The sequence below is a fragment of the Pristis pectinata genome, chromosome 7 (genome assembly GCF_009764475.1).
Source record: "Pristis pectinata isolate sPriPec2 chromosome 7, sPriPec2.1.pri, whole genome shotgun sequence".
In the NCBI taxonomy this organism is placed as follows: domain Eukaryota; kingdom Metazoa; phylum Chordata; class Chondrichthyes; order Rhinopristiformes; family Pristidae; genus Pristis; species Pristis pectinata.
The window spans coordinates 27367148-27385106 of NC_067411.1; the positions used below are offsets into that span (position 1 = coordinate 27367148).

The 17959-nt window shown below is 42.3% G+C and overlaps 1 protein-coding gene across 2 annotated transcripts in view; it reads right to left on the minus strand.

Moving 5' to 3' along the window:
- Nucleotides 1-17959, minus strand: part of LOC127572234 (isocitrate dehydrogenase [NADP], mitochondrial-like) — a 54513-nt gene that overhangs the window by 10149 nt on the left and 26405 nt on the right. For both annotated transcript variants that reach the window (XM_052019186.1, XM_052019187.1), the window contains 3 exons: nt 12184-12327; nt 9227-9363; nt 4869-5020 (listed from right to left, as the gene is read on the minus strand). In XM_052019186.1, coding sequence (XP_051875146.1) covers nt 4869-5020; nt 9227-9363; nt 12184-12327 — 433 coding nt within the window. The remainder of the gene's footprint in view (nt 1-4868; nt 5021-9226; nt 9364-12183; nt 12328-17959) is intronic.

Genomic DNA, 17959 nt, shown 5'->3' on the forward strand with positions numbered 1-17959 from the left:
AAATATTTTCACTTCTTCATGACAGTGACTTCTGTTCATGTGAAGGAATGAAAACCCTCATGCTTTTCTGATAATTAACAAGTTTCTTTTTATCCTTTCATGGGATGCTGACAACATGGGCAGGTTCAAATCTGGCCACTGTCTGTAAGGAGTTTGTACGTTCTCCCTGTGTCTGCTTGGGTTTCGTCCAGGTGCTCCGGTTTCCTCCCACTTTCCAAAGACATACGGGTTAGGAAGTTGTGGGCATGCTATGTTGGCGCCGGAAGCATGGCGACACTTGTGGGCTGCCCCCAGAACTGGAAAATAAATATTTTAGGTTCGACTGCATTGGGAACTCCAGCATGGATGGCAGATTTCCTTCCCTAAAGGACATTGGAGAACCAAATGGGTTTCTACCATACGATACATGGCTGCTATAACTCAGAAAACCCTTTACTTTAAATTTCTGATTACTTAAGTTTAAATTCCACAGGTGCCATGGTAGGCTTTGAACTAATGTCTTTGAATCGATGGTGGAAATGTCTGGCTGCTGGAACAGTAACTAACCATTTTGCTACTATTGCCCTGGAGAGGACTTCATAAGAACATCAACTGCCACATGAGGTTTTGAAATCCATTTGGAGATGAGTACAGCATAGACTAAATGTTACAACTATAACATAAGTAAAATCTGAAGACACTTCATAACATGCAAAACAAAAATTGGCACAGAGCCACAAGGAAGAGATTAGAAAAGATGACCAAATCTTTAAAACAAAAAAGTAGGTTTTGAAAAGTGAATTGGGAAAGGCAGAGATGAGAGCTTCAGGACAGAAGCAGCCAAAAACTCTTGACACCAGATGGTAAGCTAAGGGAGGGAATAATGCACAAGAGCTACTGCCAAATGGCAAGGTCTTCTGGACAAATGAAAGGAATGGAAATTGTCAGGAGAGCATAGAGTCAGCTGCCTCAGTGAAATAGACAAGGATTTTTGTGTTAAATTGATTTTGCTCGGGGGTGGGGGGGGGGGGGGGGGGAGCTGGGAAATGCAGTATGGGTCAAAAGTGATACCAAAGCAGAATTTAGTAAGAAAACAAGCTTCACGAGACAGAGTCATACAACATAGCAACAGGCTTTCAGCCCATCCTGTCTGTGCCAACCATCAATGACCTGACTACAGCTAACAACTAAAGTTTCAGGTTAATACCAAGGGAGGGAGAAATTATAACAAATCTAAATGTTATGTTCTTTCAGATGCTAATCAGACCTGCTGTGCATTTCCAGCAGTTTCTGCTTTATTTCATATTTCAGGATCAAGATTCTGACAAGGTGCTTGAAACATTCCATTGCAGACAACACACAATTTAACAGCCTGACCTGGTCAAATTACATAGATGCCACGGCCAACAAAGCTCACCAGCGCCTCTACTTCCTCAGGAGGCTAAAGAAATTTGGTTTGTCCCCTTTGATTCTCACCAACTTTTACCGATGCACCATAGAAAGCATCCTATCTGGATGCATCACGGCTTGGTACGGCAACTGCCCTGCCCAAGACCGCAAGAAGCTGCAGGGAGTTGTGGACACAGCCCAGCGCATCACGGACACCAGCCTCCCCTCCTTGGACTCTGTCTTTACCTCTTGTCTTGGTGTAGCGGCCAACATAATCAAAGACCCCACCCACCCGGGACATTCTCTCTTCTCTCTTCTTCCATCAGGTAGAAGATACAGGAGCCTGAGGGCACATACCACCAGATTTAGGACAGCTTCTACCCCACTGTGATAAGACTATTGAACAGTTCCCTTATACAATGAGATGGACTATGACCTCACGATCTATCTTGTTGTGACCTTGCACCTTATTGCACTGCACTTTCTCTGTAGCTGTGACACTTTACTCTGTACTAACTCAATGTAACTGCACTGTGTAATGAATTGACCTGTACGATCGGTTTGTAAGACAAGCCCTTCACTGTACCTCAGTACAAATGACAATAATAAACCAATACTAATCACAAAAAAAAATGCTGGCGGAACTTAGCAGGTCAGGCAGCATCTATGGAAATAAATAAACAGTTAACATTTTGGGTCAAGACCCTTCATCAGGACTGGAAAGGAAGAGTTCTCTCCAATGATGCTGCCTGACCTGCTGAGTTCCTCCAGCATCTTGTGTGTGTTGCTCCAGATTCCAGCATCTGCAGAATCTCTTGTGTGACACAGTTTAACATCCTATTGCTCACTCATTATTATTGCTGCTGGGACAACTATTAATTTGGACTCAGAAGAGATGATTGACAAGTGTTACAATTGACTAAACTGACCCATGTGGAAGCTGTAACTGGGAAATATAAAGGTCTTTATTTAACACAGCAGATCTCTGGGAGAGAATCTAAAAACCTCTTCCGACACAATGTTTTATACTTTTTAAAACATAAAGACAATAATAATCACCTACTTTAACATTTTGAATGCAGACAGGTAACTTTGCAGAATAACATATTTACAACGGTAGCACTTCCCAACTAGCAGAATTTCTTCGAATATTCAATACTGGAGGCTAATTGCAAAAGTTTCTCAGCACAAACTCCAGACACCCAAAATATATCTCTTTTGTTACAGTGCTGAGGAATGGCTCCCTGAATATACAACTAGCCAGAATATTAAGTGACAAAACAGACCATCCTGAACTGTGCATTAAGTAACAGGGATAGGCCTTTAAAGATGTGTTAAAACAGGAGATGGCTACTTATTGTCTTCCCTGATCTCACCCTGAAGTTTTCAATGGCCACCAATTAACGTGAACATTCATCTATTGTCTTTGCCTGCATAGTTTCAAGGGGGCAGAATCAGAATGTCCCACACCCAATGAATGGTTTCAATAGCCTTAAAGTATCAGTTGAAGTTAAATTGCAAACAGGTTTGATTTCCTTAAGACTGGTTTTGCAGTCTTTCATGTCCTCATTTTAAATAATATCTGTTATCCATAATTTCATAACTCCAGAATAAACCCTAACATGAAAGTGGCAATTTCTGCTCCTAGCAGTAGTGACTTTGAGTGAAAACTGATGCAGGAATCGGGAAGACTGGAAAAACAACAGCAAAGATGAGCAATAATAGATGAAAAACACTATGATGCTGGAGGAACTCAGCAGGTCAGGTAGCATCTGTGGAGAAAAGCAGGCAGTCAATGTTTTGGGACAGGATTGAAGATAGGAAAAGGGGAAGCCCAATATATAGGAGGAAAAAACAGAGCAGTGATAGGTGGACAAAAGAGGGGAGGCTGGGCGCAGGTGTTCTGTGAAATGGTCACCTAGTCTGCATTTAGTCTCACCAATGTAGAGGAGGCCACACTTGGAGCACCGAATGCAGTAGATGATATTAAAGGAGGTGCAGGTGAATCTCTGTCTCACCTGAAAGGACTGTTTGGGTGTCTGGATGGAGGTGGTATAGGAGCAGGCAGTGGGAAGTCCCCGGGATGGGTGGGGAGGGAGGAGTGAACTAGGGAGTCACAGAGAGAACAGTTGCTGCAAAAGGCAGAAAGGGGTGGAGTCCTGTTGGAGATGGCGGAGAATGATGTGTTGGATACATAGGCTGGTGGGATGAAATGTGAGGACAAGGGGGACCCTATCCCCATTGGGTCTGGGAGGGGTGGAGGTGAGAGCAGAGGTGTGGGAAATGGCAGAGATGCGGGTGCGAGCTCTCTCGACCACAGTAAGGGGAAAGCCACAGTTAGTAAAGAATTTGAACATCTCGGATGTCCTGGAGTGGAAAACCTCATCATGGGAGCAGATGCAGCGAAGGCGGAGAAATTGAGAAAAAGGAATAGCGTCCTTGCAAGTGACAGGGTGGGAGGAGCTGTAATTGAGGCATCAGTGGGTTTGCAGAAGATGTTGGTGGATAAGGAATCCCCTGAGATGGAGATGGAAAGATCGAGGAAGGAGAGAGAGGTGTCAGAGATAGTCTAAGTGAATTGGAGAGCAGGGTGAACATCTGTGGCAAAATATATGAAACTGTTGAGTTCCACATGGGTGCAAGAGGTGGCACCAATGCAGTCGTTGATATAGTGGAGAAAGAATTGAGGAGTGGGGCCGGAGTAGGCTTGGAACAGAGACTGTTCAATGTAGCCAACGAAGAGGCAGGTATAGCTGGGGCCCATGTCCTGACCCAAAATGTTAACCACCTACTTTTCTCCACAGATGCTGCCTGGCCTGCGGAGTTCCTCGAGCATCATAGAATTTTTCATCCAGATATTCCAGCACCTGCAGCCCTTTGTTTCTTTAGCAATGATAGAGCAGTCCATATATATCCAGATGGTTATATGAAGCAAATTAATTCTGAAAATACATGCCAGACATCCTCCTATGTAAAATAATGTCATGAACTCCCTCAAGTACAGGGAACAAAGTAAAGCTGAATGGAATGTATTCATGTACTGTAAACCAAGACCCACCATTTGCAGAATGATGGAAGAACAGCTATGCAAATGAGAAAAAAATGCAACTCAAGTCATGGGGGAACCAATTCAAACAAAATATAATGCAGCATCAGATAATGATTTCATAAGGCAGTTTGCTCAAACATTTTAAGTCTTAATGAAAGAAGAGAGAGAAAAAAAGAGATTTATTAATGCATATGGTGTGAAACGGGTCCCAAAGATATCAGATGCTCATATAATTTAGCAAATGATACCACAGCAACCAAAATAACTACACCTTCAATGGACAAGATCCCCCCAATGTTATCTGCTGAACAGCATAATCATTATTAACAATCCATTAGCAACTGTTTAAATTTAATAGACTGGCAAAATATATTTACAGTGAGTATAGTGATGAACAGATACATGATGAATCCTTCAAAGAAACAGTTGCCTCTCTTTAATTGACAATTACCTTGCGCCAGAATGTCAGACTGAACATCTCCATCATAGTTCTTACAAGCCCAGACAAAACCTCCCGAGGACTTCAACATCTGTGCCACCATGTCATCGATCAATCGGTGCTCATACCAGATACCCAACTTATCAAAAGTTGCTTTATAGTTACTGTTGGAGCAAAAACAAAAAAAAATAAACTTCATCTAATCGATACAACCACCCAGAGTTGAATAAAATGTTGACCAAAAAAAGAATTTGCACTTTAGTTATCTAATGCAAGCTCAGATTAACACAAGTTTAGGAGGTATATCAAGGGGTGTTCTGGCAAGTTTGTCACCAATTCTCCATACCACGGGAGCCACATGCAAAATATGAATCATAAGAGAACTTCAACATCGAGATCTTCTGTGGTTAAATCTCAGGAACCAGTTCCAAGATATCCCTAGGTAATAGCACAATTACATTTGGTATTTGGTAGTAAAAATTCCAGGCATCTAACTTTTATAGCATTGGCTATGATAATAGTTATCCTCAGGAACAAAGGATTTTCATACATGGTTGCTTAGCATGACTCCTGCTGGAGACCACGTCTGCACAATTAAAATGTCCTCTGTAGAAATGCCTACCAGATTGCCAGAGAACACAAGTAATAAGAGAAGACCATATGGCTCCTCAAGCCTGCTCTGCCATTCAGTAAGATCATATGACACTGGACTCAACAACACTTTCCTGACTACTTCCAATAATCCTATGCACAGCTATCAAACAAAAAAAAATCTTGGCCTTGAATGTATTTAATGGTTCTCCCTGCACAGCTCTCTGAGGGAGAAAATTCCAGAGATTCAAGACTTTCAGAGTAGAAATTCCTCCTCTATCTTAAATGGGTGACCCCTTTTTATGAAACAATTCCCCCATAAGGGGAAACATCCTCTCACCCTGTAAGCCTCCTAATGCTCTCTTTGGTCATTTGCTTTCAACTATTGAGCTAACACTTAAATGCCATCTATAAATTCGCCGATGACACCACTGTTGTTGGCAGAATCTCAGATGGCGATGAGGAGGCGTACAGGAGTGAGATAGATCGGCTGGTTGAGTGGTGTCACAACAACAACCTCGCACTCAACGTCAGCAAGACCAAGGAATTGATTATGGACTTCAGGAAGGGGAAGTCGGAAGAACACACACCAGTCTTCATTGAGAGGTCAGCAGTGGAAAGGGTGAGTAGCTTCAAGTTCCTGGGCGTCAACATCTCTGAGGATCTATCCTGGGCCCAACACATTGAAGCAATCAGGTAGAAGGCACACCAGTGGCTCTACTTCATTAGGAGTTTGAGGAGATTTGGTATGTACCAAAGACTCTTGCAAATTTCTACAGATGTACAGTGGAGAGCATTTGCCTGGTATGGAGGCTCCAATGTGCAGGATTGAAAGAGGCTGAAGAGGGTTGTAGACTCAGCCAGCACCATCATGGGCACAACCTCCCCGCCATCGAGGACATGTTCAAAGAGGCGGTGCCTCACGAAGGTGGCATCCATCATTAGGGACCCTCACCAACCAGGACATAGCCTCTGCATTACTACAATCAGGGAGGAGGTACAGGAACCTGAAGACCCAGCTTCTTCCCCTCCGCCAGATTTCTGAATGGTCCATGAACCCGTGAACACTACTTCGTTATTCCTCTTTTGCACTATTTATTTCTGCAACTTACAGTAATTTTTATGTCTTTGTCTTGCACTGTACTGCTGCCACAAAACAACAAATTTCACGACATATGTCAGTAATAATAAACCTGATTCTGATCACTTTCATTTTGTTTTATATAGAGTCATACAGTAATACAGCATGGAAACATGTCCTTCAGCCAATTTAGTGAGATGGTAAGTAGTTAGGAGACTTATAAATTTAGCTATGATACAATGTCTTATGGGCTGTAGATAATAATTTAGTAGCTTGTCTCTTAACATTTCACAAGCATGGGTTTTTCATTTCCTAATGGCCCAGCAGTCAGAAATTAGGCAAAATAACATGGGTCTAAAAAGGAGTGCATCTTTTGCAAAAGAAGTTACCAAAGGCAAGACCCAAGTAAATGCCAGCTCAAAAAAAATCAGAATATAGAGAAGCAATTTATTTAAAATCAATGAAAATGCAGTAAGTGCAAAGGAGAACAAGTTTATTAATAGTTTCTTAAAATTCCTTCCTCATCAGTTTTGTTCATAACCTCTCCCATAACAATTCTGTCATCTGCAAATTTAGAAATCAGAGTTTTAATGGATGAGTAACTTATGTTGCAGAGTTAGACTGGATTAAGAGCAAATTTAATACAGGTTTTGAAAGTTATGGAGGGGTTAAATAAGTGTTACAATTGCTGGTGGTTAACAGTTAAAAACTGTTAACTACCGGCAAGTGTAACCAGAGGACTTTGATTTAAAATAATTGGCAAAAAGTACAGAGGGAAGATGAGAAGAAATCTGTATTCCACCAAGATGTCATGAACTGGAGTGTATTTGAAAAGATGGTGGAAACAGATTTAATTACAATTTTCAAAAGGAAATTGGATACAAACTTAAATATAAAACAAAATGCAGTCTGCAATAGCAGAACAGGGGAACAATGTGGACAAATCTTTCAATGAACTGGTTAAAATGCAATAATTGGCCTTTTGTTATTTTATAATTCTTGATTAACGACATTGAAATGGAGTAGCTAGCATGACCATTTTATTGTAGAAAGACAAGATGCATCAAATGCACTGAAATAAATAAAACTGATTACAAATAGTTTTAAATACAAAACCCTGATGTTACACAATGCCCCCACAAATAGACATTGGTCCTTGTGAGTCATTTCCCAAAAAAATATTCAAATTGTTTACAGAAGCAACTCTTAATTGTTAAATCGGAAGAAATAATTTAGGCAGAAAAATTTGGAAAGCTTGCACTGAACTTTCAATAACATTAATGGACAACATGGGGCATACGCTCCATATTCACATTTTTTTTGGATTCTATAATAATATTTATCAATTTTGGTAACCCTTTATAGTTAGCAATAGTAAATGGTATTTGCAAATTATCGGTTCATATTCTTCTATTTATCCTGTCTTTTCCTGGGCATTCTGTCTTTCACACTCCAGTTGAACAACATTTTTTTTAAGTTCATTCACAGGTTATGGATGGCAGTGGCAAAGCCAGCATTTCTTACTCCTGAGAATCATCTGCAGAAGCCTACATCAGAAAGGCACTCCCACAATGTCAAAACATGGGGAGCTCCAAGACTTTAACCCAGTAAGAAGAAATTGGAAAATATTTCCAAGTCATGACAGTGTGCAAATTAGGAGAAGAAATTAATAGTCCCTAGCTGCCCCATATTTATACTTAATGTATTTTCTTAAAACACAGGAGGCTCATGTTTTCTTAAAACACATGAGCAATCCCATCACTCCCATTACCTCTCTTATTGTCCCACATGCTCATCAACTCCTAATTCTCCTACCATCCAGCTACACCTGGGGGTAATTTATAGCAGCTGATTAAATCTATCAATCAGGATGTTTTGGGGATTTGAGGAAACCAGAATACCTGGAGGAACCCCTGGTGGTCACACACAGAGCAGGCAAACTCCACACAGAAAACACTGGAGGTCTGGATCAAACAGAGGTCACCCGCTGTGCCACTGCACCTTCTGCCCCCGTCTTTCTAGATAGCAGAGGTTGTGGATTCAGGATGTATTGTTGAAGTAGTGTGGGTTGACTGCTGGAATGCGTTATGTAGATGACACACACTGCAGACACAAAGTGCCAGAGGCAGCGTGAGTAATAAGGTCTAAACTTCTAAAAGATAAATAGGATCGATGGCAGGAAATTTAATCTAAACGGAAGTGGGAAAAAAAGTTCCAGAGAAGTAGAGGTGAAATTCCACAACAACATGAGAAATATTTTTTTGGTGGTGATGGAGGGGTCGTGGGTGTCAGGGGATGATAAAAGTGTGACCCTTAAAATCATTCCCTCTTGAGCTTGGGTAAACAGTTTTTTCTCATGGCTTCCATCTTGTAGCAGTTTGGATATTCACTTCACAAGTAAAAAAAAGTGAATCATGAATAAAATGGGAATTGTACAGGCAAGCTATTATATTTAATAGAGAGCCTGTGCAACTTGATAGCAATCTCCAAGGCCATTTAAGTGGTGGAAAGGTCAGTGCAACATCTTATTCTCCATATTACCATTTCTCCTACCTTTCTTAATAAAGGATAATGTACATGAAGTTTCAATTAAATTAACATTTACATTAGTATCACCAGAACCACCTCCACCAACCTGAATTTAGCACAATTGCAGCAGAAAAATATTGCTTTCATTAGATTTTCAGGGAAAACTTACTCCTCAAAAATATCCTGGAATATCTCCTTAAACCTTCCATCATATGCCTTCATAATGGTATTTTTGGTACTCATGTAAAGAGGCCATTTCTTGGATAGGGCATATTGGAAGCAGCTGTGTGCAAATCCTGTAATAGACTGGGTATAAAAAAGTGAAAAGCTTATTCACATTATACGATGTGCACAGAGTTGGAACATCATGTTACAAATGTACAAAACGTCGGTTAGACCACTTACCTGGTCACCATACTATAGGAAGCTAGAGAGGTGCAGAAAAGATTTACAAGGATGCAGCTGGGACTGGAAGGCTTGTTATAACGAGAGGTCGAATAGGCTGGGATTGTTTTCCCTGGAGCAAAAGAGGCTGAGGGGTGACCTTATAAAATTGTGAGGGGCATAGATAGGATAGATAGTCACAGTCTTTTTCCCCAAGGTTGGGAATCTAAAACTAGAGGGCATAGTTTTAAGGTGAGAGGGCAAAGATTTAAAGGGGATCTGAGGGGCAATTTTTCCACACAAAGGGTGGTGGATATGTGGAACAAGCTGCCACAGGTGGTGGGAGTGGCAAGTACAATTACAATGTCTAGAAAAACCATTTGGACAGGTACTTGGACAGGAAAGGTTTAGAGGGAATTGGGCCAAGCACAGGCAAATGGGGTTGTCTTAGTTACACATCTTGGTGAACATGGACAAGTTGGGCTGAAGGCCCTGTTTCTGTCCTATAAGACTCTATCAATATCTATGAATCTATGATTGTTAAAATCTTCCGGAATGTATATAGGGTTGGTAATATTGGTCCAGTGTTCCATGCTTTGAGAGTCCCGTAACCTTCAAAATGATACTTAAAGTACTCAATTCCATCTTATGGTTATGAAGTAGAGATCAAATACAATCTAACAGAACAGTAACAGCATAGATTAGTAGACTGAGGAAGAGTAAAGGCCATTTATGCACTCCTAATCAGAATAATTTGGTCCTCAGTACTACATCTAAAAGTTAGTCAGACTGTCATGACAAAGTATCTGTTCTAATATTCAGTTTTTCCACAGTAATTTGGAAATAAAGCCAGTTTGAGCTAGTCCATTAAAGGTATCAACACAGTTTCACTGTGGCATTCCAGGTGTTAGAAATAGCCAAGAATAATTTTGATATTTTCTATCTTTTGTATTGATTGATTATACTAATTTAAATACTTAATAAACACATTCACACCTATATATTCTTAGTATTAGGGGAATTATAAATTCCCATTGCTGACTTGCTTGTACAAAACATAGACAAAGGAATGTGAAAACAGGGAGAGGAGCAGCTTTCCGGGATAGGAATCATTCGTTACCCTAGAAACAGGCCTTTGCGATGCTACAGCTGCACCTGGTAAGAGTCTGGAAGAGGAGCTTCAAGGTCACTTCATGGGAAAATAACACAAATATACAGGGAAGTGGCAAGAGAAGGAATGTGCAGGAGGTAGCTTAAGCATGCAACAAAATGTTTAAAAAATCTAAATTCCTGTTTAAAATGTTCATGATGTGTCTTAGTGTTTTAATATTGCTGAGATGAAACAATGTTATAAAAATTGTTAAGGCAAATATGACAGGTATTAACATGGTGTCAGATTGAGAAACAAAGTACAATGCTGAGTTGAGACAAAAAATATTTTTAACTGCATAGAGTTATGTTTAAAACTTGTTAACTGAAAAGGGCAGGCGCTAGTTTAGACTGTGGAGTTACGTTGTAAGCAAACACAGCCTGGGACAGATCAAGTACATTTGTGGCAGAATGCAAATTAAGAGATGGGGAGAACAGAGGAGGGGTTGAAACATCCAAAGGGCTGTTTCACTGAAACAGAAGACATATATAACAGAATACAAGACAATTAACATGAGGGCCCATTCCAGGAGTAGCTCAGTCTTCAATAGAGCAAACAAGGCTGATGATTTGCAAAATGGATTATTGAAATGACGTGGGGTTAGAAAACCATTTAGGATCAAACAGAAAAAGAGTATAAAGACTACGGGATTAGGAACAAGCATGGTCAGAAGAAAACAAACCTGGAGTCAACATGACACAGCAAGTGGAAAGGACAAGCCTCTTAGGTTCTGAGAGATGAACTGCGATTTTCATCTTCGTTAAGTATTACTGCTTTGCACTGGATGCAACTTCCTTAATAAATTTGTTGCGTTTATAATCAATATACCTGGACTTAATGGTTTGTTGCAGTCATGAATGAGTCTCTCTAGTTAGTTTACCTTAAATTTTGACTGTAAAATAAACCCATGAACTGGCAAATCTTGCAGAAGGGGGAGGAGGAGGAGAGGGGAAAAGGGAATGAGAGGAGAGAGTCTTTTGTCGGGTATCTGGAAAGTAAATTGAATGCAGTCCATTATATCTCATGCATTGTGAATATTTGCTCAATACGGTTTGCTTTTATATTATAGATATGCCTTTCAGTAAATAAGGTTTACCATTATCTAACTGTATTGTCAGTTTTATTCTGAACTGTTCATTTATTCCTTGATCCTGGCACAAAGAAAAAAGGAAAGTTCTTCCAGCTCTCCTCCATTGTCATGTTCAATTGCTCACCTCAGAAACGCTCACTCAGAAACACTACACCAATGTGAACAGGCTCATATTCTACACCAATGTGCATCAAGTTGTGGAAAGTCTTGTGTTGTGCAAAGTCGTGCATGGACTTGTAGCTGTAAGAGTTGTGCTGAGACCTTTTGACTTAGAACCTGGGAAATTTACAGGACTTCTTCCTGTAAATTCCTCAGCACCACCTCCCCACCCCCTCCCCCAAGTGACGTGCTATCCTGACTGGGGGAAAATAAAATCATTGGCTCCCTACCTAACACCAATATGGAAGACTCATCTTGACCTTCCAGGGCAATTGGAGATGAACAGTGAACACTGATAATATACACAAATAAATCTAAATTCAGTCAGTTTGAAGTGCCTCACCTCATCAGTGTTGTACATTCCCATTCCCACCCCTCCACCAGGAAAGTCAAACACATTCCATTCAAGGGATCTGCTTCCATCCTTGGGTATGAAGACAAGTTTGAAGTTGCCTGGTTTGTCCATGACGAAATCAATGGCTCGATACTGAAATGGAATTATTTGTAATATTAGATATGGAAGATTCAATTCAAAATAAAGCAAAAAATTCATAAAAGGCCTTTCAAATTTAACTCTCCATTCTTGGTTCCCAAATCAGATGTGAGTACTGCCCCAAAATGAGATTCATTCAATTCTCCTGAATTTTAATATGACACTCTAGTCCTTGGTTTTATTGCTATCCTGCGCTGTGTAATTTCTGTTGTTGTTTTGGGGACGAGCTGAAGAACAGAAGAGATGCAGCGGTCAGTCCAACAGACGTTAGCACCTGTCATTGTATGGGTGACATGACTATCCGTGTGGTTTCTCACTGCCATAAAGAAATAAAAAACTTGGAAGATAAAGCACCCTGCAAAGTTAGTTGTTCTCACACATTTCAGTCAACCTGATGATCCCTCTAACAAGCAGCTCGGTGTCCACAGTGCTGGATTGGCCTGAAGTCCACCATAATTAACACCTGTCAAGAGACTCTTGGCTTTGAACCAGAAAACACCAGGACTGGTTTGATAAGAATGACCAGGAGATCCAGGAGCTAATGACTCGAAACACATGGTTTTCCTGGATTACAAGCTCTAACCCACTCAACAGAAAACAAACAGGCCCCTGATGACCAAGGAACAACAGAAAACGAGTGACCCAAAGAACAGATGGTGGGTAGAGAAAGTGCAGGAGGTCCAACAACTGGCTATTCCCCATGAGAAAAGCACTGTTAGGTCGACCTACAGTCTAAACACCTTAATAATGCTCACCCTGCAGACAGCTAAGAACAGAGGTAAACTTATAAAGGAGAGAGGAACAATCAGCAGCCACTGAAAGAAACACTGAAGAGCTCCTCAACCTAGATGTGAGCATCCTTGACCCCATCCCACTGGTCTAGCCTCGCCGCTACCCCAGACCAACAAGTTGTCAAAAAGGCCAAATGTCAACTGTAAAAAACAAGGCCCTGGGTGCAGACAATATTTCTATTGAAGTTCTAAAAATTAGCAGAGAAGAATTCCCGTCATAAGTTCACAACCTCATCTCCCACGTCCAGGCAGAGAACGAAATGCAGGGGAACCTCAGAGATACTATAATCATGACCATCTTCAAGAAAGGAATCAACCCAACAGTGGTAATTGCAGAGTGGCCTTCCCACAGTCTACTGCAAAAAAAGACATTGCTGAGATACTCCTCAACTAGCTCCTCCCATTGGCCAGAGAGCTGTTCCCAAAAGGATCCGACCATTAAGGGGTGGAACGGGCTTGATCTTCATTAAGAGAAATGCAGAGGTAGCATCAAAAACTGGACTGTTTTCTTGACTTTGAAAAGTCTTTGACCATTCAGGCAGACGATATGGGAAAGTTTTTAATTCAGGGAGGGGTAATTACGACGGCATTAGACAGGAAGTTGGTAAACTGGGAACAGATGATCTCAGGGAGATGCACAGCAGAAGTGTGGAGGCTGTTTAGGGACCAGTTGCATGGGGTTCTGGATAGGTTTGTCCCACTGAGACAGGGAAAGGAAGGTAGGGGAAAGGAAGCATGGTTGACAAGAGAGGTGAAACATTTAGTCAAGAGGAAGAAGGAAGCATACTTAAGCTTTAGGAAGCAAAAATCAAGCAGGGCTCTTGAGAATTATAAGGTAGCCAGGAAGGAGCTTAAGAAGGAGAGCTAGAAGGGGACACGAGAAAGCCTTGGTGAGTAGAATTAAGGAAAACCCAAGGTGTTCTACATGTATGTGAAGAACAGGAGGATGACTGGAGTGAGGGTAGGCCTGCTCAGGGATACAAGGGGGAAATGTGCCTGGAGGTGAAGGAGGTAGGGTATGTCCTTAATGAATACTTTGCTTCAGTGTTCACTAGGGACAGGGACTTTAATGAATGTGAGGTCAGTGTAGAACAGGCTAATGTGCTGCAGCATGTTGAGGTTAAGAGAGAGGTAAGGTTGGAGCTTATGAAAAACATTAGGATAGATAAGTCCCCAGGGCCGGGTGGGATATACCCCAGGTTACTATGGGAGGTGAGGGAGGAGATTGCCGGGGTGCTGATGATGATATTTGCGTCCTCCCTGACCACAGGAGTGGTACCAGAGGATTGGAGGATGGCAAATGTTGTTCCCCTGTCCATGAAAGGTAATAGGGATAATCATGGGAATTATAGACCAGTGAGTCTTATGTCAGTGGTGGGCAAGCTATTGGAGAGGATTCTTACGGACAGGGTTTACGAGCATTTGGAGAAGATAAGATTTCTTTATTGGTCACATGTACATCGAAACACACAGTGAAATGCATCTTTTGCATAGAGTGTTTAGGGGGCAATCCGCAAGTGTCGCCACGCTTCCGCTGCCAACATAGCATGCCCACAACTTCCTAACCCATACGTCTTTGGAATGTGGGAGGAAACCGGAGCACCCGGAGCTAAGCCAGGCAGACACAGGGAGAACGTACAAACTCTGAGAAGCATAGTCTTATTAGGGATAGTCAGCATACTTTGTGAGGGGCAGGTCATGCCTCACAAGCCTAATTGAGTTTTTCAAGGAGGTGACAAAACTGATGAAGGTAGAGCAGTGGATGTGGTGTATATAGACATTGTGTCGGCAGAAGGGATTAGTTTAGTTGGGCATTTTATTACTAATGCAATTGGTTCAGCACAACATTGTGGGCTGAAGGGCCTATTCTGTTCTATGGGGGTTTGACAAGATTCTCCATGGTAGGCTCATCCAGAAAGTCATGAGGCATGGGATCCATGGAGACTTGGCTGCGTGAATTCGGAATTGGCTTGCCAACAGAAGGCAGAGTGGTAGTAGATGGAGAGTATTCGTGGAGGTTGGTGACTCGTGGTATTCCGCAGGGATCTGTTCTGGGACCCCTACTCTTTGTGATTTTTATATGTGACTTGGATGAGGAAGTAAAGGGACGGGTTAATAAGTTTGCAGATGACACAAAGGTTGGAGGTGTTAAGGGTAGTGTAGAAGGCTGTCATAGGTTACAACAGGATATACACAGGATGCAGAGTTGGGAGGAGAAGTGGCAGATAGAGTTCAATCTGGAAAATTGTGAAGTGATACACTTTGGGAGGAACAAACTTGAAGGCAGAGTACAAGGTTAATGGCAGGATTCTTAGCAGTGTGGAGAAACGGAGGGATCTTGGGGTCCAAGTCCATAGATCCCTCAAAGTTGCCACACAAGTTGATAGGGTGGTTAAGAAGGTGTATGGTGTGCTGGCCTTCTTTAGTTGGGGTATTGAGTTCAAGAGCCACGAGGTAATGCTGCAGCTCTATAAAACTCTGATTAGACCACACTTAGAGTATTGTGTTCAGTTCTGGTCACCTCATTATAGGAAGGATGCGGAAGCTTCAGAGAGGATGCAGAGGAAATTTACCAGGATGCTGTCTGGATTGGAGAACATGTTTTACGAGGAAAGGTTGAGCGAGCTAGGGGTTTTCTCTTTGGAGTGACGCAGGATGAGAGGTGACTTGATAGAGATGCATAAGATTACGAGGGGCATAGATAGAGTGGACAGCCAGCACTTTTCCCCAGGGTGGCAATGGCCAATACCAGAGGACATCAGTTTAAGGTCAGAGGGGGATCGTTCAGGGGAGATGGCAGAGGTAGGTTCATTACACAGAGAGTGGTGGGTGCCTGGAATGCACTGCCAGGGGTGGTGGTAGAGGCTGATACAATAGGGACATTTAAATGACTCTTGGATAGGCACATGGAAGAAAGAAAAATGGAGAGTTACGGGCTGTGTAGAAGGGAAGGGTTAGATTGATCAGGGAGTAGGTGTTTATATAGGTCGGCACAACATTGTGGGCTGAAGGCCCTGAACTGTGCTGTACTGTTCTATGCTCTATATTAATCATTAAGGACTGTAGGGCATCCTCCTCAAATTTAGCTTGTCTGCAGAAATTCACCCCCATTGTACATCTGCTACACAATGGCACGCAAGCCTCGATTCTAACCAACGGGTCCACAACAAACCCAAAAGATCTCACTTCTAATGTAATCTTTAAAATTCTCCTCTTCACTATCCCTCTTAATTTTTTGCCTTAGGATCTATTAGTTAAATCTGCCTCTAAGGGACCTTACAATGTGTTTCTGCATTAATGGTATAAAAATGTAGGTTGCGGTCAACGTGGACTCAAGCTTCACCTTCCCACCACTGGACAATGTCACTGGTGAACACAAAATATGACTGACCTATGCCAGTGGTCACAGGCTTTCTTTGATGAACTTACTACTGTATGTTCAAGACAGACCTACTAAGTGGACTTGAGGTCCAGGATTAAGTACAATCTTATCGAATGGCAGAGAACTCAAAGTCTTACGGTATACTCCTTAAATAATTCCTGCTGCTGAGTGACAGAAAATGACAAGTTAAGAGAAAACTGACCCCCCCCCCCCCACACACACACACTTTGTCTTGCTAACAGCTGTATTCTGTGGCTGCCATTTTTTTTAACAAAATAAACTTTATTCATGATATAGGAAACTATATACAATAATAAAAACTGTTCAAACCTTTACATTCGTGTACAGTTCAATTCTTAGTGTTACCTTTTTATATATAAAAAACACAGCACCGATGCCACACGTGTGGCTCCCTGAGGTGATACCCCAATCCCATCTTTACAACATTTGAGCGGCTTCCTCGCCTGACCCTGCCCCTCCCTCTCCAGTGGCAGAAGAACCCTAAACTGTCGTCCTTCCCCACCGAGCCCTCACGCTGGCTGCACCCAGCTTCAGTGCGTCCCTCAGCACGTACTCCTGCAGCCTGGAATGTGCCAGTCAGCAGGATTACCCTACGGACACCTCGCAGTGCTGGGAGACCAGAAATTTTCTGGCAGACCAAAGGGCGTCTTTCACCGAGTTGATGACCTTCCAGCAGCAGCTGATGTCCGTCTCTGTGTGTGTCCCCGGGAACAGCCCGTAGATCAGAGAATCCTCTGTTACGCTGCTGCTTGGGATGAAACGTGACAAGGACCCCTGCATCTTTCGCCACACCCTCCTCGCAAACCCACAGCCCGCAAAGAGGTGGGCGACCGTCTCGTCCCCGGCGCAGTCCTCCCGGGGGCAGCGTGCGCTGGGGGTGATGCCCCAACCGTGCAGGACGGATCTTAATGGGAGAGCCCCTCTCACCGCCAGCCAAGCGAGGTCTTGGTGCTTGTTGGTGGGTTCTGGCGATGAGGCATTCTGTCAGATGGTCTGGACAGTCTGCTCAGGGAACCACCCCACGGTGTCCATCGAGTCCTTCTCCTGCAGTGTCTGCAGGGTGTTCCGTGCTGATCACTTCCTGATGAACTTATGGTCCAAGGGGTTGGTCCGGAAGAACTTTTCCACGAAGGACAGCTATTTCATCTACTTGTTTATAAACCTAGGTAGTTATGTTAGAGCAAAGGCAAAACACTGAATACATGGAGCTACTTATACAAGAACACATTTACATAAACTGATCTTCAACAATGAAGCTTTTAGTTCTACTTAAACTCCACTAGAGAATTAAGCTCATAATCTGGGCCAACTCTTCCTTGGAGGAAGTATTACTTTGCAAGTGGTGGTCTCTTTGTGAAAAAGATATTCACCAAAGGCCCCAGCCACCTAACCCAGCTTGGTGCACGTTCAATAGCTCTCATCAGGAATGTCT